The sequence below is a fragment of the Micromesistius poutassou genome (assembly GCF_964030765.1).
Source record: "Micromesistius poutassou genome assembly, chromosome: 1".
In the NCBI taxonomy this organism is placed as follows: Eukaryota; Metazoa; Chordata; class Actinopteri; order Gadiformes; family Gadidae; genus Micromesistius; species Micromesistius poutassou.
In genome coordinates, this window is record NC_140271.1 from 12,884,330 (window position 1) to 12,910,035 (window position 25,706).

The following is a 25,706-nucleotide window of genomic DNA, read 5'->3' on the forward strand; positions in this document are numbered from 1 at the left end:
GGACATTCTGGAAGAGATCCTTTAAAGAGAAATATTCTCCGGTCATCAATACATCACCAATAGTTACATCAATATAAACATACTTAATATATATCAATTAACAGCACAAGGAACCAATACCAGAGTATGACCCTCTCTACACCTAAACATATTTACACAGTAAACATTATTTAACACAAGTATTGCATAAATATTCCCCTGTCGACGGCGTGTGTAGATGAGGTTTAGTATCAAGTCCTTTAGGTTATCTACACTGAGGTATTGAGGATCTGTTGGGACCCTTTTACTGGCCCTCCATAACGCAGTCAATACCCGTCCTTAGTGTTGAGTGACTTTAGTGTGATTAGTGAGTCAACAGAGTTAATCCACGCTAACAACACATGTGTGGACTTTAAAGTCATTAAGGCAGTATGTGAGTACGAAACATGTCTTGCAGTAGGTGGGTGCTGGGGTTGTGTATCTGTGTGTGTGTGTGTGTGTGTGTACGGGGGTCACAGGTAGGTGCTGGGGTCGTCGGTGACGGCCAGGTCGAAGTAGGCAGGCAGGCCGTCGCTGGGCAGGCTGCCGGTGGTCTCGCGGCGCCGCACTCTGGTGGACAGGGTCTTCCTCTTCTCCAGCGGCCCGCTGCCCGCACTGCGGCTCTCCAGGCTGCTCACGATCATCTCCGCCAGGTCCTGTTGCAGCCGCTGGAAGTTCTCCCTGAAAGTAGAGCAGAACCCGGGGGGTGAGCCCAGAGCACCGAGCAGAGAGGAGGGAAACACGCTCAAATAGAATATGAAATAATCAACTCATAAAAATACAGCAACTGCACTCCTGTCACTTCATGACAGGACTTTTATTGAGTGGAAGTTTTTCAAAAAGTACATCAAAACAATATTTGTAGTGTCTTGCTTTTGTCATGCTACGAATATGAGGGCCGATGTGCTCTCTCTTATCTTAGGTCCTGATCCCGTCCCGGCGAGTGTGTGTGGGGGGGAGGGTACTCACGCAGTGGGGGGGGTGGGCAGGTCGTACTCCCCTCCGGTCACGCCCGTCAGCCAGTAGGTCATCTCGTTGCCTTTGCCCTGTGGAGGAGGAGGGATGGAGATCATGGCATGGATTCCATTTGGATACATGGGAGCAGGGAGGGGATAGCTCTTTGCTCAGGGACATCGGGGGATGTCGGGGACAAGTTTGATCAAACAAACTTCAAAACATTCTCCCGAGTGGTTTGAAGAATATTGGAAGAGTTCACCTCCTCTGAACGCCAACGTTTCTTTCCGCCAATTCCTTCTCCACCATGGACGAGATAACCACCACTACGAGTCTTTACTTGTTGTGGAAGTACCAGAGAGAGAGAACCCAACACAGTCGTTTGGGATTCATATCATCCGGAGGTGCACACAGCTTTTTGCCGTGATATTACATATTATATTATAAAGATATAGAGCTCCGGGAGTCCGCAAGCCGCAACAATCCATTTCTCCTCCATGCTGCGGTTCACTCTGGACTTCAGGAAGTGAACACTAATAGTCTGTCATGACCAAGCATCAAGCGAAATTTGCGGGAAAGTAAAAATATTTCAACTTGAGAGAAGTGGTTGTGTCGTCTTTGGTGTGAATGCACCTTTACCGCTACACTCCCCATCCCCGGTGACATGATGAATGGATGACCGTTGGGTGTCCTACCTTCAGGAAGGTCTCTCCTCTCTTCTCGTACTCAAACTTGCAGTCTGTCCTCTGCAGGATGTTGATGGTGGATTCGCTCACGTGGATCCTGAGGGCTGGACGGAGACAGGAAGAAGGTCACTCTGACAGAAAGTATGGCACTCTAACAGGAAATATGTCAATCTGACACAAAGCATGCTGGTTGCATGTTATGCTTTCCCGTGTGTATGTGCAAGACATGTGTATGCCTGTGGATGTTATGTGTATGTGTATGTGTGTGTGTCGTACGCAGGCCTGTGGACTCCATGCGTGAGGCCGTGTTCACCGTGTCCCCAAAAAGGCAGTAGCGCGGCATCTTTTTCCCCACCACTCCAGCTGCACAGGGGCCTGCGGACAGACAAGCAGACAGACAGACAGACAGACGGGCAGACGGACAGACGGGCAGACGGATAGACAGACAGACAGACAGACAGGTAGACAACATAGAGGGACAATTAATAAGGATAACTTGACATGTCCACTTATTGTCCACGCCGATGGACGATGTCATCATCCATCGTGACGGCTGACCGACATCACGATGGAGAGCCACCATCGTGATGCCCCCCCCCCCCGTCAGACACACACTAATCCTCCTAGTCTCTTCTATAGTTAACCTAGAAACTTTGCAGGGATTGCTCTGTAAATTAAATTAAGAATATAACTAATGCATATGCATGCTATTTTAAATACGGTGGCCTATGCCAGCGACGTGACTACCGCAATTTGATTGCATTTCTTGAGGCAGATTACACAGTGCCATGTCGCCAAACTATGATTGGAGAAAATGTACAGCGAAGCAGCAGCCTCGCTCCGTGAGATCCTGTCCTTAACGGAGAAAGTTGCCATCACCACCGATGCTTGGACAGCGTTGACTACGGAGGCGTACGTGACCGAGACGTTCACTTTTTTACTGACTGGGTTGTGCAGAGTGCGATCCTTTAGACCCGCTCAATGCCAGAGAGGCACACTGCGAAATACATGAATTTTGGTTTCCAAATATTTATTTAAAAACTAAAATATGTTTTAGTGCATGTGTGTTAAATTAAATGGTTTTATATCTTAAACAAATTCTGTTGCAAATAGGAGGCACGCAGCATCAATATCCTAAATATAATATAACTAAAAAAAGTCGGCCAACGCAGACACATTTTGCAGATTGTAGATTGACATGAGACATTGTAAACGTTCACAATCCTGCTATATGCTCTGTGATATTTTGTTTATCATCATTTCTATTAACTTCAACAGTTGTCATGTAGATTGGTTGTCGCCCCGTCTTTTGCGCGGATCACCAGTGGCGGAGCCAGAGGGGTGGCCGGGGTGGCACTGGCCACCCCTGGAACCCGATTGGCCAGCGTTCGCCCCCCCCCCCCCCCCCCCCCAGACGAGAATCGCGTTCACCCCCCCCGTCAACAATCTCGTTCGCCCCCCCCTCCCCCGTCAACAATCGTGTTCGCCACCCCCCCCCCCCCTCTATGCTCTGTGATATTTTGTTTATCATCATTTCTATTAACTTCTGCGAGGTGCATAAAGTGGTCATGTAGATCGGTCGTCTGCCCGTCTATTGCGCGTATCACACATGAGCAGATCTTGCACACAACGTCAGTCGTGTCCCTTGGCTGTCCACTCTCATCAGGTCTCTAAATCCAAAAAAATGCCATAAAAGCGAAGTAGTAGGCCTACCCTTTTATCAACCAACGCCATTGTTTCAACCCCCCCCCCCCCCCGACGACGATGTCATCGTCCATCGTGATGTTTTACTGTAAACATCGCCACCTGCCAATTTAGGGGACATCACCCAACCCTAGTCCACACAAAACAAATCATAAAGCGTTTCACACCTGGTCGTCATGGTGATAAGACGGTGATGAGACGGTGATAAGAGAAGATAACGAGAGGGTTACGAGAGGTTGTGAGAGGGTTATGAGAGGCTGTGAGAGGGTAATGAGAAGGTTGTGAGGGGGTTATTGAGAAGGTTGTGAGAGGGTAACAATAAGGTTGTGAGAGGGTAATGAGAGTTGTGAGAGGGTAATTAGAATATCATCAGGTGTCATCAGGGGGTCATCAGTGGGTCATTAGGGGGCGGTCCCTACCTGAGTGCACCCCAATGCGGATCCACAGGGGGATCCCCGGGAGGTGCTGCAGCTGGAAGGTCCCCACGAAGGCCAGGATGTCCAGTGCCATGTGGGCGATGTCCACGGCGTGGCGGTTCCCGTTGCGCCGCGGCAGCCCGGACGCCACCATGTAGGCGTCGCCGATGGTCTCCACCTGGGGGGGGGGAGTGTGGTTAAGGCGAACATAAATCACGCTCCCTGTTTGCTACCCTAATGGAGGTTTATCTTGTAGATACAGGCTCATAAACTGAGAGACCTTTAAACGCTTCCTTAAAATGTTTAAAACATATTACACAATATTGCGATATTGCCAAGAATTGCTTCCTCTATAGCAAGCATGCTAGCCTATCCTAATAGAAATCGAGATTAAAAGCTAGTTGTTGGTTGGTCTCTTAAACATTAGAAGGCAGCAAACTCACAAGAGCAGCAGTACCTTTTTCACCCCCGCCCCCTCATGCTTTTTCAGTTGTCGACACGTTTCTATCCATTCATTCCTACATGTCTAAGTCTCCCCACACGGAAAGATCCCAAGCAAAACACTTCCCAACAGCTACAGGAAATACCTTTAGATTAGACCCTTACAAACATTTTGAACCTTATTCAAATGCTTTTGTTCGCACGTTAGCGCTGAGCTAGTGAAGCTAGCATTAGCATCGGTACCTTGTAGACGTCGTGGTGGTCCAGGATGCTGTCAAAGTTCTTGTAGATGTCGTTGAGCATGTCCACCACCTCCATGGGCGTGCTGTAGTGGCAGAGGGTGGTGAAGCCCACAATGTCACTGAAGTACACCGTCACCTCCTCAAACAGCTCCGGCTCCACACAGCCCTTCTCCTTCAGCGAGCGCACCACCGGCCTGGGGGAGGGGGTGGAGGTTAGGGTTATGATTGGGTGGAGGTGGTAGTGGTGGAGATGGAGGAGGTGGTAGTTGATGGCAGTGGTGGTGATGGAGGAGGTGGTAGTGGTGGTGATGGAGGAGGTGGTGGTGGTGATGGATGTCTGTGTAATGATAATGTTTGTGGTGGTGGTGGTGGTGGTAGTGGTGGTGGTGATGGAGGTGGTGGTGGTGGTGGAGGATGTGATGATGGGGATAGGGGCAGCATTGATGCTGGTAATGGTGGGGGTGGATGTTGGGGAGATGATAATGTTGGTGATGGTGGAGGTAGAGGTGGGGGAGGGGATAATAACATGGGTCACCCATGTTATTATCCCCTCCACCACTAGCTGGTAGTGTTGGTGAAAGAGGTAGAGTGAAAATAACGGCCTTCGGAAGATTCGAATAACATAGCATGTACGTATAAAGTACACAGGGTTAACTCATCAACTTAGTAAGATAAAGACAATCCTCCCAGCAGAGCAAGCGGAGTGGTCTCCACGTCCGTCTCAGTGTGTGTGTGGGGGTGTGTCTCTCTGGGGGGCCAGCAGCCCCCAGCATCCCTCAGCAGCCGGCAGCGTACCCCGGCAGCAGCATGAAGTTGAGGCGGTCTGCGCGGTCCCGCTCCGCCTTGTACAGCGAGGTGCGCTCCTCCACCAGGTGCTCCAGGTTCTTGGAGTACATCTGCAGCCGGCGGATCAGGTTGTCCATGTAGGTCTCGCTCACCTGGTTGTGGAGGTTACTGCCAAGGGGAGAACGAGAGAAAGTGAGCGGGACACGCCTCCGGACTGGGGTCAGGGGTCTCAACCACCAAGCCGACAAACAGGGATTCTGGAGCAAAACGACGATCTAAGATAACGCTACTCTCCTAACGCTGCTGATTCACTGCGCCTCATTGGCTGTATCCTAAGCCAATCAGAGACAATCTTTCTGTCTACATTTGAAGGGGGTAATAAATGTGGTGCATTTGCAATGTAGTGCATTTGGTGTTTGTGACGTACCTGAAGATCTTACCCAGAGTTCCCTCAATCTTCTTGAAGTCTGGCCTGCGTTCCGGGTCCTCATCCCAGCAGTTTCTAATCAGTGTGAACAACTGTATTCACACACACACACACACACACACACACACACACACACACACACACACACGTACGCACACGAGGACATTAAACACCAACAAATCAAAATGGAGTTTTGGATTTGAACGTCAAGTGATGAAGACCATCTGAGAAGGTCTGATACCATAGAACCATTGAAGAAGAGTTATCCTCACCTCCACCTCCGTCTCCGTCTCGGTGGCCGTCTGGAAGTTGAGGTCCGGTCTGAAGAGGTTCTGGCCGTCAGGGTACTGAACCCGGTGCAGCTTCTCTGAAACACAGCAGGGGTTAGAGGGTCAGAGGGTAAGGGTTTAGAGTTCAGTGGTTAGGAGTTATGGGTTAGGGGATAGAGGCTAGCGGTTAATGGTTTGGAATTAGGGGTTGGGGGTTAGTGGTTAGAAGATAGGAATAGGGGTAGTGGTGAGGATTATGGGTTAAGGTTTAAGGTTAAGGGCCCATAAAAAGTGTTTGACATTTTAGAGTAAGGGTTTTTTCACTGAAACAATACATGCCTTGCGATTACATTCAGTGGCCAGTAGGATGCACTGTTGCATCACTATACCATCACCTATTGACGTTCTTATGAAGAAAAATGTTTGTGCATTGTAATCACACACACAACAGAGACTTTATCATCAACACTCATTATTCAGTGTCAGCTAATAAGAGAGGTTTATGGCAGAAGTCATCCACCCCTTGTTTGAGTTGGTGGCCAATGGCAAGCAGGTAGGCGGATACACCTTGCCATGAGCAAATCACACCCTATGCATGTAATATAACTATGAACTGGACTTGAGTTACACAACAAAGCATAAGAAAGTTCCTCATTCTCTGAGTCGCTCACCTTATCTACCACTCAGTATGCTGTACGCACGCACGCTTTGTTGATGTAACTGGACATTTTGTATTTGCCCAGTTAGGTCATTTACTATTCATCTTATGCATCAGAATGTTACAATCCAAAGGTAGACATTGTAACTGAGGTACTCAACTTTGAGCAGCATCTCAAACATCTATCCAGATTTTTCTACCGTTTAGCAAAGCTACATATCGTTAACTTCACAGCATAATTGCCATATTATTAATAAGTCATATTTTGACAAAGTTGAGATATCTAACTCTACTCTCCTAATGCTGCTGATTCACTCTGCCTCATTGGCTACATCCTCAGCCAATCAGAGTGCTCTTACATTCCATAATCACTATCTGCCTATGTATATTTTCTGCATTTCTGACGCTAATTACAAGATGAACCTTAAAATATGACTTAGGCAACTATGCTATGAGGCTCAGATACAATAACAATAATATACTGTATCTAATTCTCAATTCCCTACCCTTTTTCAAGGGCGCACACAAGTGTTCAAACGTCTGAAACGTTCTACCGTGGATCACCCTCAACACTGCAGCCCCCACACCTCACCCTCCTCCTGGCCTACCTGCGCGCTCCGAGCAGCTGGCCGTGTAGAAGGTGGGCCTCCGCAGCACGATCTCGTGAGCGATGATGGAGTAGCTGTAGATGTCTCCTCTCTGAGAGACTCCTCCCCCACGGAGGTGCTCCGGGGAGGTCCACAGGTCTGGAGGAGGAGGAGCAGGAGGAGCGGGAGGAGCAGGAGGAGAAAGAGAAAGAGTATGGGTATGAGGAGAAGGAAGAGGAGGAGCAGGAGGAGGAGAAAGAGTATGGGTATAAGGATAAGAAGAGGAGGAGCAAGAGGAAGAGGTGGAGCAGGAGGAGGAGGAGGAGCAGGAGGAGTAGAATGAGGAGGAGGAGGAGTAGGAGGAGAAATAGTATGGGCATGAAGAGAAGGAAGAGGAAAAACATTATGAGGAGGAAGAGGGGGTGTAGGAGGATAATGACGAGGAGGAGGAAAAGGAGGAAGTTGAAGAGCAAGAGGAGGAGGAGGAGGAGGAAGAGGAGGAGGAAGAAGCAAAGGAGGAGTAGTAGGGAGAGACCACGGGGGTTCGGGGTGGTCTTACCGAGAGCAGGGCTCAGGATGGTGTGGCAGCCGAAGTCGGTGATCTTCACCACCATGCGGTTGTCCACCACGCAGTTGGTGGACTTGAGGCGTCCGTGGCTCTCAATGCTGCTGGAGTGGAGGTAGGACATGCCCTGCAGCACAGACAGGGGGTCAGAAGGACACCTCCACATTGGGCGAGGTGTGATGTTTTGGGACCTTTATTTAACCTGTAGGCGGAATACCCCAATACTTGTATCCTAATATTTGAATTGCCATACTATACTAGGCTACTTAACATTCTAAGTAATCTAACATGCTAAGTACCCTAGTATGCTAGTACTAGGGTACTTACTAGCATACTACTACCATAATATGCTAGTATCCGAGCATATTAAGCTAGGCTACTTAACATGCTAAGTTACCTAACATGTCAAGTACCCTGTCGTCGTTGTTGTTCTTAGTTAAACATGTTCACTCAGCCATCTTTTGGGATTCACATGGTTTGAAAAACGTTCAGAAAGAGGAAACAACAGGAGGAGGAGGATGTGAACACCTTAGCGATGTCGTACATCACGGAGATCTTGAACTCCATGTCCATGAACGCCTCGTCAGGGTAGGAGATGAGGTCGTTGAGGACATGCTGGAAGGAAATAAGGAGATCGCTTTTAACTGGTTTTCATGCTTAGTTACTTCATCATTAACAACGTCATTATGAAATGCAGAGCATATCGGATTTACAGTGTGACTGTGATTCTAAGATAAGGTAAGTTAAGATAATTCTTGGGGTATTACTGTAAGTTGTTGCTTTTACATTTACAAATTGTTGGAAAGGATAGAATGAAATAAATATAATTTCAATCTTGGATCTACATCTGTGTGGATGTGTGGCATTATGATGGGTGTAAGACAGGCTGGTTCATAATGGTTCAGATGAAGGTGTGTGTGAGACAGGCTGTTCATAATAGACTCAGTTGAAGGTGTGTGTGCGACAGGCTGGTCATAATGTAGTCAGATGAAGGTGTGTGTGAGACAGGTGAGATCATAATGGTTTGGATAAAGATGGCTGTGAGACAGGCTTGTTCATAATGGACTCAGATGAAGATGGGTGAAACTGGATGTTCATAATGCGCTCAGATGAAGATGTGTGTGAGACAGGCTGGTCATAACGGTATGGATGAAGGTGTGTGTGATACAGGCTGATCATAACGGTATGGATGAAGGTGTGAGACAGCTGAGGTCGTACTGGAGGTGAGCAGAGGTTCACTCACCCTGAGGGACCCCCGCTCACACAGCTCAAACACCCCAAACACGCCCCACTCGTACTTGACAGTGCCGTAGAACTTGGCCAGGTTGTAGTAGTCGATACCCAGCAACTGGTGGATACAGATCAACATTAGACATTTTGACATTTAGGGCATTCAGCAGACGCTTTTATCCAAAAAGACTTACAATAAGTACATTTGTCAGAAGAAACGGAAACAACAATATATCTCTGTCGGTACAGTAAGGATGTTCATAGAACCAAGCACTAATAATCGCTAGGTTAACCCATTCCTGTATACAACTAAGATAGCTAGGATAAGATGCTACACAATGCTAAGTACTATTTTGAAGTGCAAGGAAGTACTTCAAACATGGGCGGCAGATGATACAAAACATACAATAAGAGCGCTATAAGTGCGATCAACGGATACTATGTTCTATTTTCTCATTTACGATACAATTATAACTTACAGTGAGTTGAGATACATGTCATTAAAGGGGTACTGTCACAATAGGCTTTTTCCTTAGTACTGAATACTTAGTAGTGAGTGAGTACTCTATGAGTACTAGTGAGTACTCTGTACTGCTTCATACCTGCTCTGCTACATCTACTCCAAAAATACCAGAAATATCTTAATATGTTTCCTTTCCCAAATAATTCTGAATCAGAGTTGATGCAGCAGACCAGTTTGAAGCAGATCCGATGACAGTGATCCTTTAGATAGATAGCTTACTGACTCATAATCTGTCAACTGTCTTAATAAAGCGATGGCTTTACGTTATTAAGTACAAACGGTCATATATACGAGGTCAAAGGTCAGATGGAGTGCCGTGAAGAGAGCCATTGTGAGATAAGGGATTGGCCAACACTGTTATATCACAACACTAGACATGAGAGACTCCCACACAGACAGCCAGACACAGCGCTCCACCGACCTGTCCCTGGTGACACACAGGAAGTCACAACAGACAACAGGAACGTGACATGCCACGCAAAAACATGGGCGGCAGATGATGATCTCCTTTGGACACACGGGATGGCGGTTTCTATTTTATAAGTCAACTGAAGCAGCGAGACATCAACCTATTAAATGCCACACCAACAAGAGTTTGAAGAAGAATAAACTGTAAACTAGACGGCAAACTGAGTTAAACAGGTTAAAAGAGGTTGAAACCGATTCAAACAGGTCAAAACCGAGTTGAAAAGGTTGAAACTGGAAACAGGCTGAAAGTTGTCTTACGGTGTTCAGCTCGATCCTCTGGTCGTCACTGAAGTTCCCGTCTGTGTGTATTAGTTGCTTCAGGATCACCGGCTGGAGAACAGAACAACAAAGTCACAATCAACGAATCCGAGCAAATGAATCCTAATGATGCCGTCCACACTAATTAATCCATAACACTCTAACCCTAGAATAAAGACGTCCACACAAAGTCAACATGATCAGTCTGTTCGGAGTACTTTTTCCGTTACTTTGGCTTCTATTTCCACCTGCACTATGCGACTAGTGTTGCCAGATTGGGCCTGATTTCCCGCCCAATCTGGCAATCCTGGCTGCAGCACGGGAATGTGTACTCTCCCTCTATCCATCCCTCTCTTCATCCCTCTATTCTCCCTCTCTCCATCCCTCTCTCCATCCCTCTTTCCTCTTTCACACATAAGACTCCTCCATCCTCTCTTTCTGAAGTACGTTTCCTCTCTTTCTTTCTCCTCTCTTTCTGCAGCACGCTGCAGGGTTCCCAGATTGGGCCGGAAACCTGTCAGTCTACTCATCAGGTTTCTTCAGCCTCTATCTCCTCAGACCAACTGAAACCCCAGCGTCGATCAGGCGGAGGGGTTTCATTCTTTAAACACTCAAATATCTTATGAACGGTTTGAAGTTATTTTAATAGTTAGGATAGTAAGACATTATGCAGGTTTCAATAAAAGTTGCTCTACAATATACTCTGTATTATGAATTATTTTATGTAGGATGTATATTTGTACCTTTTTGTCATAACGGCCCCGGTTGATTTGATACGTGCTGCTCTTTCTTTTGTCATCGATCTGTAAAACACGCACAAGCACGCGCAGACACACACACACACACATACACACAAACACACACACACACACACACACACACACACACACACACACACACACACACAACACACATTGACTCGGGAGTTCAACATACAACGGCAGCACTTTTATCCATCAATGAACAAAGTGACTCAGACATTGTGGTCGTCCTTACTTTTTTTTTTTTTTTTTACTTCTATATTTGACTCAGATTATCTCACAACAATCATCATAATTTATTCACCAATCTAGAATTACAATATCCTAATTGAATGTTATCCCTTAATGAAATAACATTTTAATTGAAATTAATGAATTTAATGAAATACAATTAACAAATTAATGTAATCTGAAAGCTCCCTCTCCCTCCTCACCGTCAAGGTCACCTCCTTCTCATCTAGCGGTGCAATCAGGTCGGGGTTGATGTGGGACCACCTCTTCTGGTTCTTACGCTCTTTTCTGTTCTGTCTGATGTCAGGTAAACACACACAGGGGAAATTAACCCACACGTGTACACACACCATGGGCGTCAGTTTGGTTTGAAATGTGCTGGGGACAGAGACGCATTTGAAAGTGCATTTTCAGAGTGCTGGGTACAATGAGGATGCAATATTTTTTTTCTCTTTAATGCAGGTAATGAAAGGTTCTGAAAGATGGCATACCCATGTAGCTTACTAATGAATAAAATGCATACAAAAAACTGATGTCTGACATGTTTTATGAAGAAAGCGTTTCCAAAAAGCATTGGACATAGGCTATGACCCACTATGTTGTGCTCCATGTACCCATGTTGACAACGTGACATGACATGACTAAGCTGGGAAAGGAAATTAACTACGTGTTTAAGTTGTGAAGGGGCAAACGTGTGGCTACACACAGCACTACAAATGTCGAAAAAGATTGAAAAAGCAAAAAATATTTGTTGCACAGCTGAATGCTGTATTACATCATGAGCTGGCTGTTCTCAATTCACAACACGCATCCATCCAATCTACATCAGGCATTCTGACCAAAACTCATGCACTCCCCACCACAATTATTCCACTAATTACTCCACTATCGTCATCTCCACTATACCCAACACTTATCCACGCAAACCGTGGATAAGTTAGGCTACTTGGTGGCTATGGCTAACATCAATTGCAAGAGTTGAAACAGCCGACCACTTGAGTGCAAAAAAACACAAAACACCTCACCACAGCACCAGCAAATTAAGCAATAAATATCGCATTTTACCTTTATTTATGTGGCAGTGGTCTGCAGATGCCTCCCATAGTGTAGCCTACCACATCCATTAAGTTCTACAGGTTATCGCTCTGATACTGTTCATGGTACTACCAACCTGCTCTGGTGCTTTTTACCTGGTATTGTATTCAGGCTAAAAAGACTTGATTGTCTGATGCCTCATCATTGCATCCCAGCCAAAGAGTATTGGTATTAATACCTCATTCATTGTCCAAGCCAGGCTGACAGCTCATACAAAAATAAGTAAGGGATAATGTATGGAACGCTGGTCATTATCAGGGAAATAAGCCCGGACACCGTGCGAAGCGAAGGTGTGTTGCCCTGAAGGGGCTTGTTCTAGATAATGACCAGCGACGTTCTATACATTATCCCGCTAATTACACGGCTACTTGCCAAAATGAAAAAATAACTTCACACGGTGTGTCTTTTTACAATTCATTTGTTACCAGCATTCGTAGTGTTGATCAGCAGAGAAATAGTCCTCCAAAGACGTTGACGTTGCTTAGCAACCAAATACGCTGGAGTTGATAAGTTACTGGACTACTTGTGGAGTGATACGAGAGACGTGAATCAGAGCCACTTTCCTTGACAGCGGTCAGGTGTATAGTAACGAAGTAGATGTACTTCGTTACACTACTTAAGTATTTTTTTTGAGGATTTGTAGTTTACAAAGTTTTTTTTTTATCAGGACTTTTACTTTTACTTGACATTCGCCACCTCATTACTCGTTCCAAATTAAAATAATCAAAGAATTATCTGGAATGCTCTCGCGAAGTTTAAGGTAAATGTGCGGGGTGGCAGAGATGAGCAGCATTACAAGCATGGCAGCCGCAGAGCATGTCGACACAGAAGACACAGAAGACGCACAGCGAGTTTCGGTTTAGTTTCAGTTTAGTTGACATACGTGGCTGGCGATTTAAGCCTTTTGTATCGTGGTCGTGGATGTGTAGTAAGAAGAACGCACAACATGACTAGATGCTAATGCTAATCTGGGTCAAGGCTATTTACCAAAACAGTTTTATTTTGCTGTGTATCCTTTCTGAGCTCAGCTGAAATAGCTTGTGACTGGCAAACAACGGCATAAACTCAGCTGATTTTGTTTCATTTCCCCCTGGTTTCGTTTCCTTTTTGTCTCATTTACCCCAGTGCGTAAGGAAGAGTTTAGGGAAGAGATCAAGACCACACCAACACATACCGGTAGTTCTTATATTTGTATGAGCTGTGTGATACTAACCATGTTTTATCTGCAGTGGTGAAAATGTGACTGATAGTAAACATGTGGATTAGTATCCTAACCACTCTGACTAGATTAGATTTTAATGTAATTGTAATGGGATACTTTTGGAAGAAAAGAAAAAAAAGTTCTATACCACATTTCATTCACCTGAAAAAGTTAAATAAAAAACAAGGGGAGAATAATTTTGGGTTGTTTTGCTTCTTTTCATGCGTACTATAAAATACTTGTACTTTTACTTTTGATACTTGAGTATATTTTTTCACAAGATACTTTTGATACTTAAGTACATTTAATGTGAGCTACTTTAAGACTTTTACTCAAGTAATTTTCCTTTAGGAGACTTTAACTTTTACCGAAGTAATTTTCAGTTATGGTACTTATACTTTTACTTAGTTATTTTAAGTACTTTATACACCTCTGGCGGTCATTATATGCAACGGTCAATTATCGAAAAATAATTCACCCCTGGAAGTCGGGAAGGACCATGCAAGTGAACAGCGCATTCCACAGCATTGAGAAGAGCCGTGTAATAATCCATAATAATTCAACTCAAGTTTTTTGTCTTTTTAAGTGGTGGGTACAAAATTAATCTTAACGAAAACTGGTGGGTACTCGTCCCCAGCGTCCCCAGCGTAATTGACGCCTATGACACACACACACACACACACACACACACACACACACACACACACCTGTATTGACCCTGAAGGATGGGGGAATAAAGATGTCAGCTGATGTAGGCTGACGTGTGTTTACCTGTAGAAGATGAAGGCGATGGCTGTTACCACGACAACGCTTACACTCAGGACGATCACAATGATATCCTGCAGTTCCAGCTCTACACACAGACACAGACACAGACACAGACACACACACACACACAGACACACACACACACACACACACACACACACACACACAGGCGTTCAAATGAAACCAGACACAGACACACACACACACCACACACACACACACACACACACACAAAGAAATGTAGAGAAATGTACTGTATGTTTAAAGGAAGTGTAAGCATTATCTTGCCTACATGAATGAAATAAGTGTCAAATGAGTGAAAGAAGGAGTACATTCTGAGTGACATCCACATGTGTCCCTCATTTTCACTGGCTGCCCCGGAGACAGTCACTCAGCTCACTCTGAGTTCACCCCTTAAGCTGTAAACCTTTCTGTACCTGTCTCACCCCATCCTGAGAGGAGGAGAGGGGGAGGGCTTTATGGCGACCAGAAAGAAGAAAGGAAACCCCTTCATTCTATCTCTCACTGTCCTTATACTGACTATATAGGTTAAAGTTAACTAGTTAATAATACAGTCAGTCAAGTCAAACCACTGCCTGCTTTATGAATGTATTCCACAGTCCCATACGGTGGTTGTGTTGTAAATAGTTGGATTTACCGTGAGCTGGCTGAGCATTGGGAAGAGTCCCTCCCTCCCAGGTGAGGTCGGGGTTGGCGTCCACCACGGTGGTTTTGTTACTGGACGAGTCGAAGCTCAGCAGAGTTTGGTACTGGAACCAGGAAGGAGAGTTCAGGGGAAACTGTCAGGTTTTGGCCTTTCCTGCTGTGCCTAGAGGAGATCTTTCCCCGTCCTCAACAAATATCCAGTGTTTATAAGGTGGGCGATTTCCTCTGTTAATCAGTAATCCCCTGTCTCCCTTATCCAGCAGATCTAACCCTAACCCTGCCATACCCGTCGAAGAGGAATGAAAAAGGCTTAGGGAATTTTCTGGGAATTTTAACTGAAAACAAGAGATTTCAACCCAGATACTCTTACTCTACTAATAAGTCATTGTGCTACTATAACAAAACAAGGAGAAGAGGAGTAGACAGGAGGAGACAGGGGGCGACAGGAGGAGGAGAACAGGAGGAGACAGGAGGAGAACAGGAGAACAGGAGGAGACAGGAGGAGACAGGAGGAGAGAGGAGGAGAGAGGAGGAGACAGGAGGAGAGAGGAGGAGACAGGAGGAGAGAGGAGGAGACAGGAGGAGAAGAGGAGGAGAGAGGAGACAGGAGGAGAGAGGAGGAGACAGGAGGAGACAGGAGGAGAAGAGGAGGAGACAGGAGGAGAAGAGGAGGAGACAAGAGGGGAACCTTGCAGGTTTTCTTGGATGTGTAGATGACGGAGAAGTTGGCGTCCCGGTCACCGTATTCATCGAGCACGTAGCGTCCCCCCCACCCTGCAGACAGACAGATAGACAGACAGACGGACCGAGAGACAGACAGATAGACAGACGGACAGGGAGACAGACAGAGAGATTGAGAGATAGACAGAGATACTGAGAGAGAGACAGACAGACAGACACACAGGCAGCCAGAGAGATAGACAGACACACAGACACACAGGCAGCCAGAGAGACAGACAGACAGACAGCGAGTCAGCTAGACAGACAGACAGAGAAACACACAGACAGATGACACACAGACAGACAGACAGACAGACAGACAGACAGACACACACATACACACACACACACACCACACACACACACAGACAGCTAGACAGACAGGCAGCCAGAGAGACAGACACAGACAGACAGACAAACAGACAGAGAAACATACAGACAGACGACACACAGACAGACAGACACACACACACACACACACACACACAGACAGACAGGTACCGTCGAAGGTGACGTTTCCGAAGGGGTTGTCTCCGATGCTTGAGGCGCGGGCCGTTCCCAGCAAGGAATCCCGGACCACCTGGCCGAACAGCAGCGCCCCGTTGTGGTAGCCCGCCATGTAGTCGTTGATCTGGAGGAGGGGGGACATCATTATCACCACAACAGAACACGCTCTCATTATCCACCACAACACGCTCCATTATCACCACAACACAACACACTCATTATCCACCACAACACAACACGCTCTCATTATCACCACAACACGCTCTCATTATCACCACAACACAACAAGCTCCATTATCACCACAACACAACATGCTCTCATTATCACCACAACACGCTCTCATTATCACCACAACACAACATACTCTCATTATCCACCACAACACACTCTCATTATCGCAACAACACGCTCTCATTATCACCACAACACACTCTCATTATCGCAACAACACAACACGCTCCATTATCACCACAACACAACACGCTCTCATTATCACCACAACACAACACGCTCCATTATCACCACAACACACTCTCATTATCGCAACAACACAACACGCTCCATTATCACCACAACACAACACGCTCTCATTATCACCACAACACAACACGCTCCATTATCACCACAACACAACACGCTCCATTATCACCACAACACAACATGCTCTCATTATCCACCACAACACGCTCTCATTATCACCACAACACACTCTCATTATCAAGGTTTCCTGCTGCTAGCCGGGCTCAGGGGTTTGATTTGTTGAGAGAAAATTTGACTGCAGACAGACATACGGGTGGATGGACAGACAAGGCAGTCAGACCTAGAGACAGGGAAACAAATAGAAAGACAGGCAGAAAGACAGACAGACAGATAGTCAGACACACAGACAGGCGGACAGACAGACAAGCGAACAGTCAGTCGGACATTCAGAAAATTTGACTGCAGACACACAGACAGGCGGACAGACAGACAGATAGTCATACACACAGACAGGCGGACGACAGATGGATAAGGGAACAGTCAATCAAGACAGACCGACATGCAGTCCTACAGAGAGACAGGAAGACAGACGGTGAGTCTCTCTCACCGTGTCGTTGTAGGGCAGCCCTGAGTCCATGCTGTAGTTCCTCTGAGGCAGTGTCACCACCAGAACATTCTCCATGCCCGCGCTGGCCGTGGTGTTGTCATAGTACTGGGGGCTGGAGACCGGAGAGACAACACTGTGGTGACACAACAGGCCTCCTCAAAGGGCTACGGGGACATTATGCTGCCTCATGCTCTCGCAGCCTCACATGCACTCACATGCACTCTCATGATCCTGCCTGTCAGCTTAGCTGTTCTAACTGTGGTTAGCACAGCGGTTTGTTGCAACCTTGGCCGTGGGTCACTTGTTTTGAGTCATCAGCCTTGTCGATAGATATGTTATAATAACTAGTTCTATTTCATGTAGGCTTGTCTTGTCATTATGGGCTTGTCCCGTGCAAGGGCCAAGCCCATAAGGCGAAGCCTAAACAAACCACCTGTTGCCATATTTGGTCTTGTGTGTTGATCACGGTTTATTTTAGCTTTGGTCGTTCCTGTATGAAGCAGGGAGGGATGAGTGTTTTTTCAGTTGGTGCCCCATTCTTTCCTGTTTCTGTTGAGCTAGGCTTACCCGTTGTATTTCTGTTGAGCTGTTTGAAAGATTGTTTTGTTTTAAGGTAAGTCTTTTATGTTCATTACTTTGGCTCAGGCTTACCCTGACAGTTTATATGACCTGTTTCGGGTTTGATATGTTTGTGGTTCCAATAAACCCTTTGTTTACTTGGGAAACCCTGGGTCTGTGCTATTTGAGTTAGCTTTATGCCACCCCTCTATCCCCTAGACTAGAGGCTCATAACAGGAGCCATAATGCTTGGATATACTCTAATACAAACGGGTACTGCTTCATAGGCGTTAAATATTCAACTGCTGTCAAAGGAAATCAGTCCTACTTGGGGAATGCAAGTCTCAGACAGATGACAACTTTTACGGAAACAAAGTTGATATTACAGACCGAAATTTTGTGATACGTGAATAAACAAAATTCTCTCACCATTGAAAATGTTGTCTCTGGTGATCAACATAGTTTTTATCTCCTACTGCTCACCATATCTTGTATCTCCTAGTGATCACCATATCTTGTATCTCTTAGACTTAGAGATCGCCATTTTATCTCCTAGTGATCACCATATCTTGTATCTCCTAGTGATCAACACCTGAGCAGGACTTCCTTTTAAGAGTCCCATCCTCACACCGCTGGGGTGTACTGGGAATATACCAGTTACTCACTTGTAAATGTCGAGGAGAACGAATACGATGTCCTGATGAAACTTCAACCTCTTTAACGACGGAATGTCGCTGATCGTCCCGCACATGATGAAAACTGGAAGTGAATATGAAAATATCAACAGAATACTCATAGTGTAGTTCTATCTATACTATATTTTAACCTTCACTATGAAACAGCAGCAAAAACGTTTGTTAATAATAATAATGTTAGAAGAGAAAAATATGTACGTTTGTTTTGAATAATATAGCTGTGTAATCAGGGTTGCACAGCGATAACCCTGAAAATATGTTTTCACATGTTCATCAAAACTCTCTCTGTACAACCATGACATCCAGGGCTGTAGTTGAGGCTGAACACACTTAAACTGTGTTTAAGAACATCCTACATTTCTAAACTAGAGTTGAAGCCCTTTAAAATTGCTAGGGTTAAGAGGTATGGTTTTAGAAAAACAAAGCTGTAGAATATTCAAAATTGGATATCTGTCCTTTATATATAGAGGAGAGTCAGAGAGAGGAGCGATAAACAGAGGAGAGACAGAGAGAGGAGAGACAGAGAGGAGGAACAGAGACAGGAGAGACAGAGAGAGGAGAGACAGAGAGGATATCTGTCCTTTATATATAGAGCAGAGTCAGAAAGAGGAGAGATAAATAGAGGAGAAACAGAGAGAGGAGAGACAGAGAGGAGGAACAGAGAGGAGAGACAGAGAGGAGGAACAGAGAGGAGAGACAGAAAGGAGAGACAGAGAGGAGGAACAGAGAGACGAGAAACGGAGAGGAGAGACAGAGAGGAGGAACAGAGAGAGGAGGAACAGTGAGCAGATGCCACCCACTGCTCACAATTTGTAAACTGCTGCTGCTCCTACAGTTTCTATACTATGTAGACATATACTATCAACAGTTCCACCTCCTCTGCTGCCACTCACATTTTAATATCCAACCAAAGCTATGCATAGTATTTAAACTTTAGCAATCTGTCTGAGTCATTCTCCCCATACAAATACATTACGTTATGTCCAGAATCTCACAAATAAATAAACTGACGTTCTGAACATTGTTTTTATCGATATGTCCACTACACCCCTGATGACATCAAACAAACAAACAAACAAACAGTTGCTAGGCGCTTGGTATTATGGGATGCGTACTGTTGCTCTTTCTCTTCTTTTTCACAAGCTCTTTGTGGAGTTCCGTCTCCCCCCGCAGCATCAGGCGGGTGGTTTGCTTGGCGAAGCTGGCCGAGGGAGCCTCCAGCGCGTTGATGTACCTGGGGGATAGTAGAGAGGTTAGCACGCGTTAAACCCTCCATAGGGCAAAACACCTAACCCCTACCCCCCTAGCCCTGACTCTAACCCCAACCCCAACCACTAACACTAACCCTAGCTCTAACCCCAACCACTAACCCTAGACCTGACTCTAACCCCAACCACTAACCCTAGCCCTGACCCTAACCCCAACCACTAACCCTAGCCCTGACCCTAACCCCAACCACTAACCCTAGCCCTGACCCTAACCCCAACCACTAACCCTAGCCCTAACCCCAACCACTAACCCTAGCCCTGACCCTAACCCCAACCACTAACCCTAGCCCTGACCCCAACCACTAACTCTAGCCCTGACTCTAACCCCAACCACTAACCCTAGCCCTGACCCTAACCCCAACCACTAACCCTAGCCCTGACCCTAACCCCAACCACTAACCCTAGCCCTAACCCCAACCACTAACCCTAGCCCTGACCCTAACCCCAACCACTAACCCTAGCCCTGACCCCAACCACTAACTCTAGCCCTGACTCTAACCCCAACCACTAACCCTAGCCCTGACCCCAACCACTAACTCTAGCCCTGACCCTAACCCCAACCACTAACCCTAGCCCTGACCCCAACCACTAACTCTAGCCCTGACTCTAACCCCAACCACTAACTCTAGCCCTGACCCTAACCCCAACCACTAACCCTAGCCCTGACCCCAACCACTAACTCTAGCCCTGACTCTAACCCCAACCACTAACCCTAGACCTGACTCTAACCCCAACCACTAACCCTAGCCCTGACCCCAACCACTAACTCTAGCCCTGACTCTAACCCCAACCACTAACCCTAGACCTGACTCTAACCCCAACCACTAACCCTAGCCCTGACCCTAACCCCAACCACTAACCCTAGCCCTGACCCTAACCCCAACCACTAACCCTAGCCCTGACCCTAACCCCAACCACTAACCCTAGCCCTGACCCTAACCCCAACCACTAACCCTCGATAGAGAAGGAAGGGGCTATGTGGCTTTTACCGAGGACAGAGCGTGTTCTCGCCCCTCGAGTCCAGTGAGTCCCTGGTGTGTGGCCCTGGTGTGTGGCCCTGGTGTGTGTGGCCCTGGTGTCTGTCCCTGGTGTGTGGCCCTGGTGTCTGTCCCTGGTGTCTGTCCCTGGTGTGTGGCCCTGGTGTGTGGCCCTGGTGTGTGGCCCTGGTGTCTGTCCCTGGTGTCTGTCCCTGGTGTCTGTCCCTGGTGTGTAGCCCTGGTGTGTGGCCCTGGTGTCTGTCCCTGGTGTCTGTCCCTGGTGTGTGGCCCTGGTGTGTGGCCCTGGTGTGTGTGGCCCTGGTGTGTCCCTCACCAGAAGCACTCCTCGGAGGCGTTGTCGTTGCGGTAGACGTAGGCGATGTCCCAGGCGGGCTTGACGTTGGGGACCTTTGCAGCCAGGAAGTGGATCATGAAGTCGGAGATCTTGCGCCCCGGTGGCAGCAGGCGGGTCAGCTTGGGCTTGTAGTCACATGACAAGCCGAAGCTCCCCGCAGAGATGATAGGGATGCTGAGGATCAACCCCACCTCCTCGCTGGGGGGGGGGGGGGCACAGGGGGTCGGAGGTCAGCTCACAGACTCAACCAAGTATTGGTGTGTGGAGTTATGTGTTTTGTTTGTGTGTGTCTGTGTTTATGTGTGTGTGTACGTGTGTGTGTGTGTGGGTCAGTGCTGATGTTTATTCTATCTACTCAACTAGCTATGTGTGTGTATGTGTATGTGTGTGTGTGTGTGTGTGTGTGGTTAAGTTGGTTGAAGAGTGAGTGCGTGCGTGCGTGTGTGCGTGCGTGCACACGTGTGTCAGTGCGTGCATGCTTGTGTGTACTTACTCCACCAGCTGGTACGTGGCGTAGGTACAGGACGGTCCCAGCATGATGCAGCCCAGCTGTTTCTTTCTCTGCACAATGAGACTCCCAATCAATACACAATCAATCACTACTGTCAATATCTGTGTGTGTGTGTGTGTGTGTGTGTGTGTATGTGTGTGTGTGTTCTCCTACGTTTAGGTCCTTCAGGATCTCCACCCCCTCACAGCTGCTGCTGCCGCAGCCCGGCCGGTTGTAGGCGGCTGTGTCAAAGCCAGTGTAGGTCGCGGTCAGATTGAAGGACAGACCTGGGAGACAACGAGCATTAATGAATAACGATCAAACTCGTTAACCCTGCACCAATCAGCCTGAGCCACGCCTCCGCCCCCAATCAATCAATATTCAATAAATATGACACAAATGGATAAGGAGATTTCAGTCTGAAAAAATGAAAGCCTCTGTGTTTTGAGTAAACCAGCTTTTAAGCCTCAAGAGACCGTCCAGAAACTGCAGGGTTTTGTGTTAGGTCTAGGGTTAGGTGATAGGTCTAGGGTTAGGTTTTAGGGCTAGGGTTAGCGCTAATAACTATATTTATATGTGTGGGTTGTGCTTATAAGTATAACAGACCTTATAAGTATATAACAGTGGTTTACTCAAAACACAGAGGCTTTTATTTTGTGAACCTGGTTTACTCCAAACACAGAGGCTTTTATTTTGAGAACCTAAACTTTCTTGGTTTACCTAGTTATTATCAAGTCTATAAATATCTACCTGTGTGTATTACCATTTGAGCTGTCTTTATAGCTTTTTTTAATTGAGATAAAGTTACACAGTAACACAACAAAAAACAACATTATGAAACACAACATTATGGCTCCAAATGTCTGACAGAAACTGTTTTGCTGGGAAAACGTGTTATAATTGTCCTTGGCTTCTAATCTGTATTGTTAATCGCTAATTAAAAAACAAGTGTGTTTGTAAGAGTGTGTAGGCTGTGTGTGTGTGTGTGTGTGTGTGTGTGTGTGTGTGTGTGTGTGCGTGCGTGCGTGCGTGCGTGCGTGCGTGTGCGCGCGTGCGTGTGTGTGTGTGTGTGTGAGTGAGTGAGTGCGCGTGTGTTTGTGTTTGTGTGAGTGAGTGAGTGAGAAAAGCGTATCGTATCGTATGTCGTGCGTACCTTCGGCCTGGTTGATCTTGTAGTCCTTCTCGATGGCGGCCTGCACGGCCTCCTTCACGTAGCGCAAACTCCAGTCGTGCGTGCTGTCCTCCAGCAGCACGACGTTCATGACGACATCGCGCTTGGACTTAATGCACATACGCAACTTGTCACTGGCGGCCGTCATCCCCACCAGGACTCCGAGGTACAGTAAACACTGTGTTCTAAACATGACGATCCTCAATCGAGCTCCTACATGGTATAAAACACTGATCGTAGAAGAAATCCAAGTTTCACAGACGAATACGCTCCAAATCAGCAGTTAGAATAAAAAATGGAGATACTTTGACAATTGGATCCAAGCATCTAGTCGACTTTCTATGACGAGTTGATAAAAAGTCTGTTTTGTATAGAAAAGCACTAATCCGAGATCATAACGCGTCGCGTAAAAGGTGCGCTGGTGCCAAGCAGGAGGTGTCTTCCGTGCGTCAATGAACTGCAAAGTGGCCGCTTACCAGTGAAACGAAAAGAGGGAGGCGGGCGGAAAGGAGTGACACACTCGCACTAGAATCGATGGGTTTCTGACCACCCACCAATGAAACGTGCGTCCTTACGATGAATAACATGCTGTGCGTAATGTGCGTAATGTCATGTGTTCATTTTGGGGACGTTGGACATGTTACGTTTAAACTGACCATTAATCTCTCATATTATTCCAGTAGGACAATATAAAGTCACAGTGACTGAAGTCATCATGAGTTCATACAACAGCTGCACCAGTAGGCCAGTGACTGACTGTGGAGTAACCCAGGTCACCAGAGTGTGTCTCCAGGCTTAAGGGAACACTCATGCTTTGCTTTGGGATTAGGGGGGTTATCTTCTTTCTTCATTTGGGTGAGGCCTGGGTGGACTTTGGACTCTCCCCCCCCCCACACACACACACACACCTGAGAGAACATCAATGCTTAATGGTAACAGATAAACACATCACTAGAGACACCTTAAGAGGACAATAATACAGGCGAACAGAAGTGGTCCTATTTTCTTTTACCATCGTTTTTAGCCTAATAACAAAATAATTTGACAGTCAAATAACCAGGCAGGTATACATTTAGTAATCAAGCACTTAGTACATTTATTAACATTAATTTACCAGCGAGGCTGAGCAAAAAAAACAACTGCATTATGCTTCTGATAAAATAACCACTGGAGTCCGGAGTGGTGAGGTGTTATCAGAGGGTGTCCATTTTGACAGTTTTTTACTAGTGTCAGTGAAGTGCCTCACTGTGACATCTGAGGGATACAGCGATAAAACAACACATACATATTAACACATCTGAGATCAACACAAAGAGAAGAGCAGAGATCTACGCAGGAGTAGATTTCTGTAGCTTCCGCAAAAGACCCAAGACTCACTTGTTCAGAGTTTACCTGGACTCTGCATAGCCTCCCCCTTTCCCGCCCCACCCCCCCACACCCCACTTACACACTTATTGTATGTTGTATGTCCTTAAACTTAAAAATAGTAATAAGCATTGTGGAGCATCTTATCCTAGCTAGATTTGTTGTATACAGGGAATGGGTTAACCTAACGATTGTTAGTGCTTGACACTTGTTTCTATGAACATCCTTACTGCACCGACAGCGATATATTGTTGTTTCTCTTCTTCTGACAAATGTACGTATTATAAGTCACTTTGGGTGAAAAAAGGGTCTGCTAAATGCCCTATATCTCAATCTAAATGCAAAGGAGTTTAAACACACTCCAGCATGTTCCAGAAGGTAAGCAGGCGGTCGTCTTCTGTGGTGAGATGGGAGCAAAGGTCGCTCCGCACCATAAAAACAACAGCTCTGAGCGGCGGTGATATATACTGTACGTTATAAAAGGGCTGAGATCCCATAAACACCGTCGCCAGGCAGTCACTGGGAGACATCGAGTTCTTTTACCGCCTGTTTGTTCCACTGTTTCAAACCCAGTAGTCCTCTGCTGCCAATCTTATTAATCAACATTCAAACTATTATTATTATTAGGTCTATTATTATGATTAGGATTATTATTATTATTATTATTAGTATCACTTAGACTCTGATCGTACCAAACAAACAAAGAGAGTGATTAAACATTAACATTCATAGAGTCACAGAGTCAACATCATCTACAATGACGCAAAACCAATGCAAAATAACCCACAAAAACGGCTATCGGAGAGATAAAAGCACAATCTGTAGGCACTGGTTGCTCAAAGGTTCCTAGGCACTGCCCTTCAGACTTCTGGGGGACTAAAGAGAGTCTGCAGTCTGCTTTTAGAGCTTCACAATAAGAGCATGTCCATGTCGGTGTAATGGATTACTGACTAGCAGCTGGATGGAGAGGCTTAGGAACTGCTTAGGAACTGCTTTCTAGTGGTTGAGAGAGACGGGGCACAGTGTATCATCACACCTTATGAAGTACATGATGAAGTACATCCTGTGTCCTGCAAGGTGTTGTTTTGAGTTAGACAAAACACCTGCATGTGAGTGTGTGTTTATGATGTGTGTGTGTGTGTGTGTGTGTGTGTTGCTATGTACATGGTTGAGCCTGACTGTGACTCATCCATGTGTGTGTGCTTATGAGTGTGTAGCTGAGTGTGCATGTGTTTGTGCACGTCTACTTTCATGTGTGATGTCTCCCCTCCCTCGCTGTGTGCCGGGGCAGAGCCCGGAACGTCCGTTAGATCTTCCAGAAGCTTCCAAATGGTTCATCTTGTGCTCGTTCTGGATCTGTAAATTTTAAAATCTGGCTTCTTTCATGTGGCTCAGGAGGTAGAGAGGGTTGGCTGGTAACAGGAAGGTTGCTAGTTTGATCCCCGGCTCTTCCTAGCTGAGTGTCGAGGTGTCCCTGAGCAAGACACCTCACCCTAACTGCTCCCGATCAGCTGACTGTCGCATTGCGTGGCTGACACCGCCGTCGGTGTGTGAATGT

General features: G+C 46.3%; 1 protein-coding gene across 1 annotated transcript; it reads right to left on the bottom strand.

Annotated features, from left to right (window-relative positions):
• Positions 1–89: 89 nt before the first annotated feature.
• On the bottom strand, positions 90–22,910 carry gucy2ca (guanylate cyclase 2Ca). Its single transcript, XM_084466843.1, has 27 exons — positions 22,766–22,910; positions 21,787–21,899; positions 21,616–21,683; positions 21,102–21,320; positions 19,638–19,756; positions 18,493–18,586; positions 17,270–17,381; positions 16,176–16,305; positions 15,643–15,728; positions 14,947–15,058; positions 14,292–14,373; positions 11,428–11,521; positions 10,976–11,035; positions 10,233–10,304; positions 8,997–9,101; positions 8,282–8,368; positions 7,748–7,880; positions 7,210–7,347; positions 5,953–6,041; positions 5,675–5,766; positions 5,257–5,415; positions 4,463–4,655; positions 3,782–3,956; positions 1,935–2,033; positions 1,668–1,762; positions 988–1,064; positions 90–699 (listed from the first exon to the last, which is right to left on the bottom strand). The coding sequence occupies exons 1-27, from the start codon at positions 22,902–22,904 to the stop codon at positions 492–494; spliced, it is 3,150 nt and encodes a 1,049-aa protein (XP_084322969.1). The 5' UTR covers positions 22,905–22,910; the 3' UTR covers positions 90–491.
• Positions 22,911–25,706: the final 2,796 nt, after the last annotated feature.